Genomic DNA, 14,848 nt, shown 5'->3' on the forward strand with positions numbered 1-14,848 from the left:
CCTCAGCCTCCCGAGTAGCTGGGACTACAGGCGCCCACAACCGCGCCCGGCTAATTTTTTGTATTTTTAGTAGAGACGGGGTTTCACCGTGGTCTCGATCTCCTGACCTTGTGATCCGCCCGCCTCGGCCTCCCAAGGTGCTGGGATTACAGGCGTGAGCCACCGCGCCCGGCATTTTTGTATTTTTTAATAGAAGCGGGGTTTCACCATGTTGGCCAGGCTGATCTCAAGCTCCTGACCTCAGGTGACCCACTCACCTGGGCCTCGAAAAGACCTGGGATTACAGGTTAGAGCCACCGCACCCGCCCAAAAGAAATTCTTTAGGCTGAAAACAAGGAACCCCAGACATTTATTCCAATCCATGCGAAAATCTGAAGAACACATATAAAGGTAATGTATGTAATTTTAAAAGATTGCATAAGGCCGGGTGCTTTGGCTCACGCCTGTAATCCCAAAACTTCGGGAGGCTGAGGTAGGCGGATCAATTGAGCTCAGGAGTTTAAGACCAGCCTGGGCAACATAGAGAGACCTTGTCTCTACAAAAAATACAAAACTTGGTCGGGTGTGGTGGCTCATGCCTGTAATCCCAGCAGTTTGGGAGGCTGAGGCAGGTGGATCACGAGGTCAGGAGTTCAAGAAAAGAAATACAAAACTTAGCTGGGTTTCATGGCACACGTCCTAACTACTCGGGAGGTCTGAGGTGGGAGAATCTCTTGAGCCTGGGAGTTTGAGGCTGCAGTGAACAGAGATCTCGCCACTGCACTCCAGCCTGGGCAACAGAGTGAGATCCTGTATTAAAAAAATAAAAATAAAATCTGCCAGCTACAGTGGCTCATGCCTGTAATCCCAGTATGTTGGGAGGCCACGACGGGCAGACCACTTGAGGTCAGGAGTTCAAGACCAGCCATAGCCAACACAGAGAAACCCTGTCTCTACTAAAAATTAAAAATAAAATTAGCCAGGCATGGTGGCGCACACCTGTAATTTCAGCTACTTGGGAGGCTGAGGCAGGAGAATCATTTGATCCTGGCAGGCAGAGGTTGCAGTTAGCCAATATTGCGCCACTGCCCTCCAGCCTGGGTAGCAGAGCGAGACCCTGTCTCAAAATAAATAAAAATAAAATCTAGCATAAATGCAAATTTCTTCTATCTTTGCTTCTTAACACATTTAAAAAGCAGTTGTACAAAACTATATATTGGCCAGGCCTGGTGGCTCATGTCTGTAATCCCAGCACTTTGGGAGGCCGAGGGGGTGGTTCACCTGAGGTCAGGAATTCGAGACCAGCCTGGGCAACATGGTAAAACCTGTCTTTACTAAAAATACAAAAAATTAGCCAGGGGTGGTGGTGCACGCCTGTAGTCCCAGCTACTTGGGAGGCTGAGGCAGGAGAATTGCTTGAACCTGGGAGGTGGAGGTTGCAGTGAGCTCAAATCGCACCACTGCACTCCAGCCTGGGCGACAGTTAGACTCCATCTCAAAACAACAACAACAAAAACTATATATTAATTGTATTGTTGGGTCTATAATATAGAGAAAGGTAATATGTTTGACATTAACAGCACAAAGGAGGTGAAGGGAGCCAAGCCATACTGGAATAAGAAAATCATTGGGCTGGGCGCAGTGGCTCACGCCTGTAATCCCAACACTTTGGGAGGCCACGGCAGGTGGATTACCTGAGGTCAGGACTTCGAGACCAGCCTAACCAACATAGTGAAACCCCCGTCTCTACTAAAAATACAAAAATTAGCCGGGCGTGGTGGTGGGCACCTGTAATCCCAGCTACTCTGGAGGCTGAGGCGGGAGAATCGCTTGAACCCAGGAGGCAGAGGTTGTAGTGAGCCGAGATCTCACCACTGCACTGCAGCCTGAGGAACACAGTAAGACTCTGTCTCAAAAAAAAAAAAAAAAGTAAAGAAAACAAAATCACACCCAGTAGTGACTTGAATCCACAAAACCAGATTCAGAGAACCTGAAATGCAAAATAAGAAAATGAAAATAAAAAATTGCATACTTGCTGTCCTTTTTCTTTCTTTTTTTCTTTTTGTTTTTTTCCAAGTTGGAGTCTCGCCCTGTCTCCCAGGCTGGAGTGCAATGGCGTGATCTCGGCTCACTGCAACCTCCATCTCCCAGGTTCAAGCGATTCTCCTGCCTCATCCTCCTGAGTAGCTATGATTACAGGTGCACACCACCACGCCTGGCTGATTTTTGTATGTTTAGTAGAGACAGGGTTTCGCCATGTTGGCCAGGCTGGTCTTGAACTCCTAACCTCGTGATCCACCCACCTCGGCCTCCGAAAGTGCTGGGATTACAGGCGTGAGCCACCGCACCTACCTGGCTTTTTTTTTTTTTTTTTTTTTTTTGATACAGAGTCTTACTCTGTCGCCCAGGCTGGAGTGCAAAGGCGCGATCTCTGCTCACTGCAACCTCTGGCTCCTGAGTACAAACGATTCTCATGCCTCAGCCTCCTGCCTCTTTCCTCTTAATTTTACTTCACAGCCTTGTCATCAGGGAGTTGTTCGCGGCTGTTTCTTTTTTCATATCTGGTCTCCGTCCTCATCCCCAGGAGGGCTTCTTTCTGTCCGAGCCCCTCAAAGTGGGCGGCTAGATCTTGATCCATTCTCGCGCTCTCCGCGCGCTCTCCCCCAACCCCCGCTCCCCCAGGTTCTTTATGAACTGGAGGCAGGCAGACAGGGTTTGAATCCCACCTACTACGAAACACAAATCGGACCCCAAATAAAAACGGCATTCCAGCGCTTACTCAATATTCGTGCTGCAACATCGCTAGGAGAAAAACATATAATTTGTATTCCAGTTTTACAGATGAGAACCCTCAGGTATCTGGCTGGAGACCTCCGTAACACACTTCCCCGGAGGACGAGGCCAAGAGTGTGAAGCATCGGCATCTCATCGTAAACACCGCAGCCACCCGAGGTCCAGTTCAATGCTTAGGCATCCTGCAGGCGGCGCGCGCCGCCGCCCCTAGTTGCAGCCGGGACTGGCGGAGTGCCTACAACTCCCGGCGTGCCGCGCGCGCTGACGCTCCGTTACGGTCGTGGCGGAACAGGTGGTGCTTGCCTCGTTGCCTTCTGGGAAACGAAGTCTCGCTGTGAAGAGAGGGCGAGCTTTGAGTAGTAGGTGGATCCGTAGCCAATGAAGACGCGGGTCGCATTGAGTGCGGGACAGAGAAGCCAATGGGCGTGCGGCATTGAGAGGGCGGGTCTTCCGGTAATGAAGGCCTGGTGAACGGCTGCGCGAAAGAGGGCACTTCCTTTTGCTGGTGGCTGCGAGAGCGGAGAGGACGCCATGAAGGCTTCTGGCACAGTAAGGCGAGCGCGACGCGGCAGGGGGCCAAGAGATGGGGCACGGGCCCCATCGGGGGTCTGCAGAGGTAGCGTGGGTCGGGTTGGTGGCGCGCGCTCCTGTCGGTCCTGCTTGGCCGCGCGCCGCGTTCTCTTGTTGCAGTCAACATGGCGGCCATCGTGGGCGCCGCGTGGAGAGAGCGATGCGTGGCCTGGGCCAGCTCAGGGATCGCGGGGGCCCAAGGACTCCGGGTCTTTTTCCCGGGGGAAGGAATAAGTCGCGCAGCGTAGAGGCCCGAGCCCCGGCACCTCGTCAAGTCGCCAGGTTTCTGTTTTCTTGTCTGCAATGTGGACGTGGCGGTGGAGCAGTAGTATTTTCTTTTTCCCAGAATGGCTGTGAGAAGCAGATGAAAATTGCTGACAATGAGCCGAAACGGGGAGCGTGAGGCTTAACGCCGTGACACATACTGGATAGAACCAAACGGCGTTATGGCGCAGAGATAGGAGAACCCGGACACCCATGGAGTGGGTGTGTTATGTCCAGATCTCCAGCCTCAGTTTCCTTGCTGTTAAAGGGGCGGGCCCCATTGCCAGGGGCAAATGCCAGAGGCTACCAGGGCAGGAGAGTCTCAGAGCTGGTGGCGGGGCACAGGAAGACGAGAGGATGCCCCGGGCCCCAGATGCTTCCTGAACGTGTGGTGCCGAGGCCGGTGGGTCAGGTTCACAGTAAAAGTAGGAACTGAGTCTGCGATAATTTGTGACTATTTTTCATTGATACTAGTAAAAAGCTGACGAGTCAGTATCAGAGGTGGTTTCTTTGTGCCATATCACAGAGCCTGGACTTGACCAAAGATTCTCACCTCTGCATCTGTAAATCGGGAGCCTTCCCTGGGCCAAACGTTTGGATTGCAGTTGGGAAAACGGAGGCAGCCGCAGCTCGCATGGCGACAGTGCAGGGATCCCAGGACTGGGGAGAGACCTGAGGTCTTGTCCTAGTTCTGCCTGGAATGGGCTGTGAGATCCCATACTGGTCACTCTGCCTGTGGGCCTCAGGGTGAAAAAAGATGTTGGCTGGATGTTATTAGGTGCAGAGTGGCTGTTTGACGGGGACTGCAAAGCAGTTCAGGACTGCAGCATGAAGAAAGGAGACTGTGGGTCTAACTAAGCCTCAGCTTTCCTGGTCTGAAACCCTTAGCCCAGGCAAAGGAGAAGCAGGCAACTTAATTAATTCTCCCTGGAAACCTCTCTCTCCTCAGTTCATTTTATGGATAAAGCTGTGTTGGGGAGTGTGACCCACAGTCACCAGGAATCCACATGGAGGCCCTGGGGGTGGCCCTGCCTCCTGCTGCCCGAATCTGTGGTCATCGGTTGCAGGCAAGGGAGTGAGGTGAATCTCCACAGTTGCCGGGTGTGCTGGCCTTAACCTCAGTCCTGTTTCCTTTCAGCTACGAGAGTACAAGGTGGTGGGTCGCTGCCTGCCCACCCCCAAATGCCACACACCACCCCTCTACCGCATGCGAATCTTTGCGCCTAATCATGTCGTCGCCAAGTCCCGCTTCTGGTACTTCGTGTCTCAGTTAAAGAAGATGAAGAAATCTTCAGGGGAGATTGTCTACTGTGGGCAGGTATGGGGAGGCTGGGGCCATGTAGGTCTGGAGTGGATTTGCGCCTCATGGGGCATAATGCATCTCAAGAATTAATCAGACGTGGACCAGGCACGGTGGCTCACGCCTATAATGCCAGCACATCAGACATCAGAGCCCCGGGTCGTGTTTCTCTCTGGGTCATGGGACTGGAGCAGAGCTTATGTGCCATTTCCCTGACTAGAAAGCCAGGGATGCAGGGAGGGGGTGGGTGGCATGGTGGGATACCTTGGTTGGTGCTGTCTTCTCTGGGCCCTGTTTTATGAAGTGAGGAGAGGCGATGGCTATCCGGTCAGTGGTGGTAGCTAACTTGGCCCAGACAGGTCCCAGGAGACCTGAGTTCAGGGACTGCATCTGGGGTGGGTTGGTCTCCGTGGAGGAAGCCTGGACTTCAGGCTGTTGGCATGGAAAGTTCCCTTACCTGGCAGGCTCCCCAAGGGTTCCTGAAGGTGGATGGGGCTGGGAAACTGAGGCACAACAGTCTGGCCATAGAGTAAGCCTAGAGGCTGGGGTGTGCTTTAGAGGCCGAGGGTTCAGTGAGGATGGGGCTAGGGCGGATCTGGCTCACCTCTCCGTGTGGCCTCTCCCGGGCAGGTATTTGAGAAGTCGCCGCTGCGGGTGAAGAACTTCGGAATCTGGCTGCGCTATGACTCCCGGAGCGGCACCCACAACATGTACCGGGAATACCGGGACCTGACCACTGCGGGCGCTGTCACCCAGTGCTGTAAGCTGTGCTTCCCGCCTCTGGCTTTAGATGCTCCTTGATTCCCTCACACTGAGGCGGGGCAAATGCCAGAGGCTACCAGGGCAGGAGAGACTCAGAGCTGGGGGCGGGGCACAGGAAGACAAGAGGATAACCCGGGCCCCAGATGCCCTTTTCTGAGAGCCCTACCAGGCTCAGTTGTAAATCACATTGCATCCAGAAACTCCCATTTTGGGTCTGCACCTTGTTTGGACTGGGGTCCACTTCACCACTGTCTTCTGGGACCCACTTACAACCGAGTTCAACCCCTGCCCACTGTTGGGAGCTGGCACCTTTCCCTTGGCTCACCCGCCAGGGTTTGTGAGACTCCCACACCTCCCTGATTGCACCTAAACCCAAGAATCACTGTTTCTTATAGCGGTGGTTTAAACAGAGGTGCAAACAGCAAGCGGATCTCGTCGCCTTTGGGGGGCTGTGGCTGTGCCCCTCAAAGTGAATTTGGAGGTTCTACAACTCTAGTGGCCAGTGCCTGCTGGGACCCAGGCCTTGGGCTATCTCGCTTCCTCCCTACCACCTTCCCGTGAGCCCTGAGCCCTCAGGCAGTTGCTGTGACCAACAGGATGTGCCAGGTCATTGGGCAGGCACTGAGCAGGAGGTTTGCTGAATGCCCAGAGCCCAGGCAACACCGTTACACTGCCCCTCCTCCTTTCCACAGACCGAGACATGGGTGCCCGGCACCGCGCCCGGGCCCACTCCATTCAGATCATGAAGGTGGAGGAGATCGCGGCCAGCAAGTGCCGTCGGCCGGCTGTCAAGCAGTTCCATGTAAGTGCCCTGGGGGACTCCCCTGGAGGGAAGTACCTGCTCTGACGCAGGAGCCCAGTGGGGGGCGGCTACACCTCGGTGACCCCACAGGGATGGGGTGTTAAGAGACTTCTAACCTCCTCAACCTGCCTCCCCTCCTCACAGGACTCCAAGATCAAGTTCCCGCTGCCCCACCGGGTCCTGCGCCGTCAGCACAAGCCACGCTTCACCACCAAGAGGCCCAACACCTTCTTTTAGGTGCAGGGCTTTCGCCTGGGTATGCCCCAAATAAACTCAGGAATGCCCTGGTGCTCACCGCATGTTTTCTTTGCACACACTGCAGAGCTCAAAGGGATGCTATGAGAGGCTGGCCCAGTCACCTCCTGGGGTGCAGCTGAGCTGCTGTTTCTCTGTCCTAGGAGGGGTTTTCAGTGCAAACAAACCCTCACATTCTCCTCTCCTGGAGTGGGCCCTCCAGGAGCCCCCACCCCTGAGCGCCCTCTTGCTTGGTCAGTTCTTAGCCCTGCTCATCCCTGGGCTATTAGCTTCAGGGGTACTGTCTGTCCTGGGCCACTAAATCTGTCCCAACTCTCTTGTCAGACACAGGCCTCTGAGGCTTCCCTCCTGAGTCTGGACCAGGGAGAGTTTCCCTAGATAGTGGGATTGGGGGTCGCTCCCTGGGGATTCTCCTAAGTCCCCAAAGTTCTCAGAGTAGACACAAGAGGGCACCCAAGGGGCGCGCTCTGCTGCTTGGAGGCTGTTTTTCTCTTTCGCTGGTTGGGGGCCTCTTAGATGACACCCTAATCTTGCCCAAGGAGGTCAAGGACTCACCACAGGTACTTGTCTCCAGGAAACCGCTTCAGGCCTGGAAAATTCCAGGCATGACACTAATCCCATCCTGGCTGAGTCCGTCTTGTCAGGTGGAGGCTAAGCTGGCGTTGGAGAAGCTTGAGACACAGCCAAGAGCTCAGGCCCCCACCCATCCTTTGTTGTGTGACCTTGGGCAACCCTGTTCTGGGCCAGTCTTGATCTGGGACTTGCCGTCTTGATCTGAACATGAGGTTCCGCACTGATGTGGGAGGTGCTGCTGTGCAGTTGCTGCGGGCAGCCTGTGGGGCCCTCCTTTGTCCCAGGGAGCGCAGGATCAGGAGAAAGCCAGGACTTAGATAGCAGTTACGGCTTTTTGAAAGAGGGTCTTGCTCTGTCATCCTGACTGGAGTGCAGTGGAGAGATCATGGCCCACTGTAGCCTTGACCTCCTGGGCTCAAGTGATCCTCCTGCCTCAGCCTCCAAGTAGCTGGGACTAGAGGGGCACCACCACACTCAGGACAAGGACGGTCTTCCACATGTGGAGTTGCCGTGTGGTTTCCAGGAAACCAGGCCTTTTTCAGCCTCACCTGAGAGGCGCCCAGAGCCTGGGCAGGGCCAGCACACAAGCAACCATCTGGGTAAGACCCAGGCCTGGGGACAGCCCTGCAGACCATAGAACCCCATGGGTCCCCAACAACTGGTTCCTTCCCACGTTAGGGTCTTTGTACTTGCCTGGAATACCACGGATTCCCCCAGGCTGGCCTCACTGGAGTTTGTGAAACTGTTCATGGGTTCCCGGGACTGGGCTGTATTTGATTTCTATCCCCCACTAGTTCTGAGAGGGCAGGGGCCATGTGTGTCACCCAGTGTATCCAGGAGGGACTCAGCTTTCCTATGGGATCCTTTTTTATTTTGTAAAAGTTCTTTACATATGCGGGCAAAAGCTTGGAGAAAATCATGGTTTTCCAGAATTTTGTTTTTGAGATGGACTCTCGCCGTGTTCCCCAGGCTGGAGTGCAGTGGCACGGTCTCGGCTCACTGCAACCTCTGCCTCCCAGGTTCAAGGGATTCTCCGGCCTCAGCCTCCAGAGTAGCTAGAATTACAGGTGCCTACCACCATGCCTGACTTAATTTTTTGTATTTTTAGCACAGATGGGGTTTCACCATGTGGGCCAGGCTAGTCTGGAACTCCTGACCTTGTGATCTACCCGCCACAGCCTCCAAAGTGTTGGGATTACAGGCATGAGCCACCCTGCCTGGCCCAGGATATCTTTTGATGTTCCTCAGAGTATATTGGGTGTGTGGGGGGGTGATAACTGGAAATTTCAAAATTTTGCCTGAATTTCATCTTTTGTGGTTTCTAGTACAAACTCTCCTTTCTCCGTAAGGGAATCTTCATACTTAAGTGCCACCCAGAAAAGAAAATAAATTTCCTGGTCTCCATAGCAGTGGCCAAGTGTGGCTCATGACTGTCAGCACTTTGGAAGGGTGAGGTAGGAGGATCACTTGAGGCCAGGAGTTTGAGAGCAGACTGGTAGACTTGCGAGACCCTGTCTTTACCAAGTAACATTAGCTGGCTGTAGTGCACACCTGTAGTCCCAGCTACTTGGGGGCCTGAGGTATGAGAACCACTTGAGCCTGGAGGTTGAGGCTGCAGTGAACCACCATCGTGCCACTGTACTCCAGCCTGGCAACAGGGCGAGACCAAACAAAACAAAAATACAGCAGTGATGGGCCATTTCCAAGAAAGAACGTGTCTGGCTGGTGCGTGGGCATGATGGCCAGTGCTCCAGCAGTCATTTTGGACCATGAAGAAGCAACACAGGAGCAGCGAGGGAGAAGGACCTTGGGTACCTGACCCTGTGCAATGCTGCCCCCCTCCCTAAGGCTTGACCCTTCTACCCCCTTGATTAGAACATGGGGAGGAAACGAGTCCTGCTTAGGCTGTAATGGAGCTGCTCTGGTAGATGTGACCTTATCTTGAGCTGGGCCTGAAGCAGGGCGTGGCACTGTGAACTCAGGCCATAACTGCCTGGAAGTCCCTGCCCACTCTGAGCCATTTCTTCCTGTATACAGTGAGGGCGGTGATCCCTCTAGGCTGTGGGGCAGGCGAGGTGATACTGAGTGAGTTGGAGGATGAGAGATCAGGAGAGTGGAAGGCACGGAAGGCTCAGGGCCCCACCAAAGCTCACTGCACACCCGCATCTCCACCTCAGTCCCCTTCCTGTGCCTTGGAGCCCCTCCAGGGCTTCAACCACGTGGCAGCAGCCTGGGAACCAGTTGGGAGAGCCGCCCCAACCAGCTGAGACATGGAGGCCAATCCCATTGTTGAGGAGCCATTGACAGGATGAATGCACTTACAGAACACCAACCTGCCATCTACTCAGCCTCTCGTAAATGTGCCCAGAAGCTCCTCTACCACCGAATTCCCCCACCCCCAGTGAATCACTATCCTTCCATTCAGTCACATTCCTCCACCAACCAGCTACCTGTCCATCCATTCGTCCACTCAATCCACCCACCCCATTCATTCATCTATCCATCCATCCACCCATCCACCCACCCACGCATTCATCCATCCATCCATCCATCCACCTACCCACCCACTCATCCATCCATCCATTCACCCACCCACCCCATTCATTCATCCATCTATCCATCCACCCATCCACCCACCCACGCATTCATCCATCCATCCATCCACCCATCCACCGACCCACCCATCCATTCATCTATCCATCCATCCATCCACCCACCTACCTGCCCGTCAACCCACCCACCCATCAACCCACCCGCCCATCCATCCATCCATCCACCCGCCCATCAACCCACCCACCCATCCATCCATCCACCCATTCACTCATTCACCCATCCAACCACCCACTAGTCCATACATACATCTATCCATCCATTCATCCATCCATCCATTTACCCATCCACCCATCTGTCATATCCAATCCTTTACCCAAACTCCACGTGCCCGCCCTCACCCCACACACACCATCCCTTTGTTGCAGCCTCAATCGTCCTTGAGCCCCTACTTTGTGCAGGGGCCTGTGTTAATTCCAGTGTGGGTGCTTGAAGGAATAGACAGCCCCTGGTTCTTTCTCAGGAGGGAAAAGAGAGTCACAATCCCATGCAGAGGCTGGGTGTGGTGGTGGTGCGCCCGTAGGCCCAGCTACTTGGGAGTCCGAGGCAGGAGGATCACGTGAGCCCAGAAGATTGAGGTTGCAGTGAGCCATAACCTCCACTGCACTCCAGCCTGGGCAACAGAGTGAGCCACTGCCTCAGAAAAACAAATACAAAAATAAACAAAAAAGAACTCCTGGCTGTTGAGGAGAGGAGGTACAACACCAACCAGAGCGAAAGCCCTGGGGCTGGGCAGCAATGGGTCATTTCGCATGGGTGTGAGTGGGGCCGATAAGGCAGAGGCTGGCCAGGGAGAGCCTGGATGTCTGCTGGGGTCTGGAGCGGGACAGGTCCTACCCAGGCTCATCCAGTTAACCCAAGGATAAGCAAGGGCAGGAATCCAGGAACTCCTCCCACCTCCTCAGGTGCCGAGGCGCTCCTGGGTCTCATTCCTGGGCTTGTCAAGGTGCCAGGTGTCACCTCGGTAGGGCTGTGATCCGTGGGGGAGCGACATTCAAAGCCTCCCCTCCCTGACCCGCCCTGCACCTCTGCTCCTGAGTCAGAACCAATGGGGACAAGGGCAGTGCCAAAGCAGGACAGACGAGTAGGGACCCCAAGAGACCCCAGCCCCAGTTCCTGCAACCAAGAGAGACTGTATAAGAATCACAGAATCTGGCCTGGCGCGGTGGCTCAAGCCTGTAATCCCAGCACTTTGGGAGGCCGAGATGGGCGGATCATGAGGTCAGGAGATCAAGACCATCCTGGCTAACACGGTGAAACCCCGTCTCTACTAAAAAGTACAAAAAACTAGCCGGGCGAGGTGGCGGGCGCCTGTAGTCCCAGCTACTCAGCAGGCTGAGGCAGGAGAATGGCGGGAACCCGGGAGGCGGAGCTTGCAGTGAGCTGAGATCTGGCCACTGCACCCCAGCCTGGGCGACAGAGCGAGACTCCGTCTCAAAAAAAAAAAAAAAAAAAAAAAGAATCACAGAATCTGAGACTCACAGTTGAGTATCAGGACTTAGAATTATGGAATTTTTTTTTTTTTTTTTTTGAGATGGAGTTTCACTCTTGCTGCCCAGGTTGGAGTGCAATGGCACGATCTCGGCTCACCGCAACCTCTGCCTCTCGGGTTCAAGCAATTCTCCTACTTCAGCCTTCTGAGTAGCTGGGATCACACGTGCCCGCCACCATGCCTGGCTAGTTTTTTGTGTTTTTAGTAGACACGGGGTTTCATCATGTTGGCCAGGATCGGCTTGAACGCCTGACCTCAGGTGATCCACCTGCCTGGGCCTCCCAAAGTGTTGGGATTACAAGCGTGAGTCACCGTGCCCAGTTGAACTATGGAATCTCACAGACAGCAGCAGCAACAAGGAAAAATAGTTTACATTTATTTATTTTTTTAGAGACAGGGTCTCCCTCTGCCGCCCAGGCTAAAGTGCAGTGGCACAATCACCGTTCACTGCAGCCTCAACCTCCCCAGCTCAAGCAATCCTTCTGCTTAAGCTTCCTAAGTAGCTGGGACCACAGGGGCACACCACCAAACTCAGCTAATTTTTAAAAATTTTTGGTTGGGCACAGTGGCTCACACCTGTAATCCTAGCACTTTGGGAGGCAGAGGCGGGTGGATCACGTGAAGTCAGGAGTTGGAGACCAGCCTGGCCAACATGGTGAAACCCCTTCTCTACTAAAAATACAATATATATATATAGAGAGAGAGAGAGTACCGTTGGGGTCTCACTATATTGCCCAGGCTGGTCTCCGACTCCTAGCCTCCAGCCTTCTTCCTCGCTTGGCCTCCCAAAGTGCTGAGATTACAGGCATGAGCCACTGAAACTGGCCTTTTTGCACTTGTTGAGTGCAGAATTGAAGTTCAAGGACAGATTCTGGCTCCCCATGGCGTGGGTTCAAGTCCCACTGTGGCTCCTAGCTCGCAGAAGGATAATTTATATCCAGGGCCACCCAGCAGGTCATGCTGCAGTCACAGCAGCTCACAACTTCTCACCCCAACCCCTGCTACATCTCCCAGGGAACCAAGGGGCGGGGTACAGCTCCCCGACACTGCCGCCATTCTCCCATTCCTGCACATTCTGCTCACATTGTCTGCTGCGGCCTTGGGCCCTTCCCAACTCACATCCTGGGGTCCTGCTGCCCGCTCCTATGATTGGAATCACAGTCAAGGAAGGTGTGACCTGATTCTCCCCACTCTGCTGCTTTTCCTCTCCAGGCTCACAATTCCCTCCCCTAGGTCAGGAAATGGTCCCGCCCACTCTGCACGGGCCCTCACTCCAGTCCTCCTTAGGCATTCCAAACTGTGTTCCAAATGCACCCTCCTCTCCCCACCCGGCAGCCACCCCACTCCTGCCACTTGGATGTGACCCATTTTTCAGAATCTGGAAATCTCATCGGACTCCTCACCTGCTCCAAACTCTCCTAGAGTTCCCCAGCACCCCCAGAATAAAATCCACACCCCTTACGAAGGCCCAGAAGATACGCCGTGATTGTCTGTCTCCGCTCGCCCCGTATCCAGGCTGGAATTCAGTGGTGTGATCACTGCTCACTGCAGCCTCCACCTCCCGGGCTCTGGTGATCCTCCCACCTCAGCCTCCCAAAGTGCTGGGATTTCAGGTGTGAGCCACAGCGCTGGACTGAAATTAGTATTTATCTGCTGTGAGGTTAGGGCCATCACCACCCTGGGGTGGATCCACCTGGATCATGCTCTGTCCCCAGCACCTGGCAGAGGGCCCTGCACACAGTATGCAATCAATGAACGGGCCTCAGCCCAGGCCTCTGGCCGCAGCCTGGACCCCCACGGTGGGAAGAAGAGAAGCTATGCCTTCCCAGAACTTCCCTGGAGAGAAGGGGTCTATTTGCGTGTATTTGCACAATTTGCATATGTTCACATTGGTCGGCAGGGCTTTGCAAGTAGGGGATCCCGCTGGGATCTCTCACTGATTGATTGATTGATTGATTGATTGATTGATTCAGTCACAGTCTTGCTCTGTCGCCAGGCTGGAGTGCAGTGGCACGATCTTGGCTCACTGCAACCTCTGCCTCCCAGGCTCAAGCGATTCTCCCGCCTCAGCCTCCTGGATTACAGGCGCCCTCCACCACGCCCGGCTAATTTTTGTATTTTTAGTAGAGACAGGGTTTCACCATGTTGGCCAGACTGGTCTTAAATGGATCTCAAGAGATCCTTCCGCCTCGGCCCAAAGTGCTGGGATTACAGGCGGGAGCCATGGCGCCCGGCCAGATCTCCCCTTTTCCAACCGGGTTTCCAGGAGGATGCCTGACCAGGGTGGAAGGAGAACTTGGTGACCAACGCACTCTCCTGGCGAGGGCAGGAGGTATGCGTCAGCTGGCAACAGGTGCCCGTGTAGCAGCCTCAGTGTCACAGTCCCGGGAGGAGGGACAGGCCCACCTTGCACAGCGGAGAGGGAGCAAGAGGACTGTCGGGGGTTAGGTGGGAAGGCGTGGAGAAACGCTGGACCCAGCTGGAGCGGCCAGTGCAGGGTAGGCCAGAGGAGGCCACCAGGGGGCAACAGAGGATGGCGAGAAGCACTCGAACACAGCTTTTTTTTTTTTTTTTGGAGACAGGGTCTTGCTGTACTGCCCAGGCTGGAGTGCAGTGCAGTTCTCGACCACAGCTCATTGCAGCCTTGGCCTCCCACACTCAAGCGATCCTCCCTTGGATAAGTGACTCCCACCTCAGCCTCCTGAGTAGCTGGGATTACAGGCACGTGCCACCACGCCTTGCTAATTTTTGTATTTTTCATACAGACAGGGTCTCACTATGTTGCTCAGGGTAGTCTCGAACTCTGGGACTCAAATGATCCTCCCACTTCAGCCTTCCAAAGTGCTGGGATTACAGACATAAGCCATCATGCCCAGCCTCTGATGCTGTTTCATTCAACCCCCAGGATTTCAGATTCCACCAGCTTATGGAGAAGGGAACCAAGTTTGAGATGCATGATCACCCAGAAAGTTGGAGGCTGAGCTGAGACTTGAACCCAGAGACCAGAACCTCCAGAGGCCAAAGTCCTCCTGGGTCCCCCAGAGAAGGGCCCTGAGATGATAGCTCCTTGGTCCTCATGGTAGCATGACCCCCCTCAGTAGACTTTCTCCCACACCCAACCTTGGTTTATGAATGAAGCGGTAAATGAATAAAGGAATAAATGAATGAGGCACTTATCATGTACCAAGCTTTTGTTACCAGGTCCCAGTTATTCCTCTGAGGCAGGGTCTATTTTATCCTTGTTTACAGATGGGGAAACTGAGGCCCAAGGAGGAGCAAAGTCTTCCCCAAGTATGTACCCACTCAGGACTTGAGCTCTGAATGTCTCCCACCCAGCTTAGCCCAAGAGTGGGGTTCAGTGGTGCCCACCCCCTAAGGCTCTAGAGAAAGGGGGTAGGCCCATATGCCAGTTCAGGGTTGGTAAAGCCGGATAAGTTTTCTTTACGGG

The 14,848-nt window shown here is 54.3% G+C and overlaps 1 protein-coding gene and 1 non-coding gene across 3 annotated transcripts; both read left to right on the forward strand.

Moving 5' to 3' along the window:
- Positions 1–3,172: 3,172 nt before the first annotated feature.
- LOC105489308 (ribosomal protein L18a) lies at positions 3,173–6,764 on the forward strand. Of its 2 annotated transcripts, none has more exons than XM_011754081.2 (5): positions 3,173–3,321; positions 4,745–4,924; positions 5,537–5,666; positions 6,361–6,470; positions 6,615–6,764. In XM_011754081.2, exons 1-5 carry the CDS (start codon positions 3,304–3,306, stop codon positions 6,705–6,707), a joined length of 531 nt encoding a protein of 176 aa, XP_011752383.1. In that variant the 5' UTR covers positions 3,173–3,303; the 3' UTR covers positions 6,708–6,764. The 2 variants fall into 2 exon arrangements, with proteins under 2 accessions (XP_011752383.1, XP_070942030.1); XM_071085929.1 differs by having other exon boundaries at positions 3,310–3,388.
- LOC112427612 (small nucleolar RNA SNORA68) lies at positions 6,028–6,160 on the forward strand. Its single transcript, XR_003019306.1, has one exon. It is a non-coding gene; the product is annotated as a small nucleolar RNA SNORA68 (small nucleolar RNA).
- Positions 6,765–14,848: the final 8,084 nt, after the last annotated feature.

Source organism: Macaca nemestrina, chromosome 20, assembly GCF_043159975.1.
Source record: "Macaca nemestrina isolate mMacNem1 chromosome 20, mMacNem.hap1, whole genome shotgun sequence".
NCBI classification, from domain to species: Eukaryota; Metazoa; Chordata; class Mammalia; order Primates; family Cercopithecidae; genus Macaca; species Macaca nemestrina.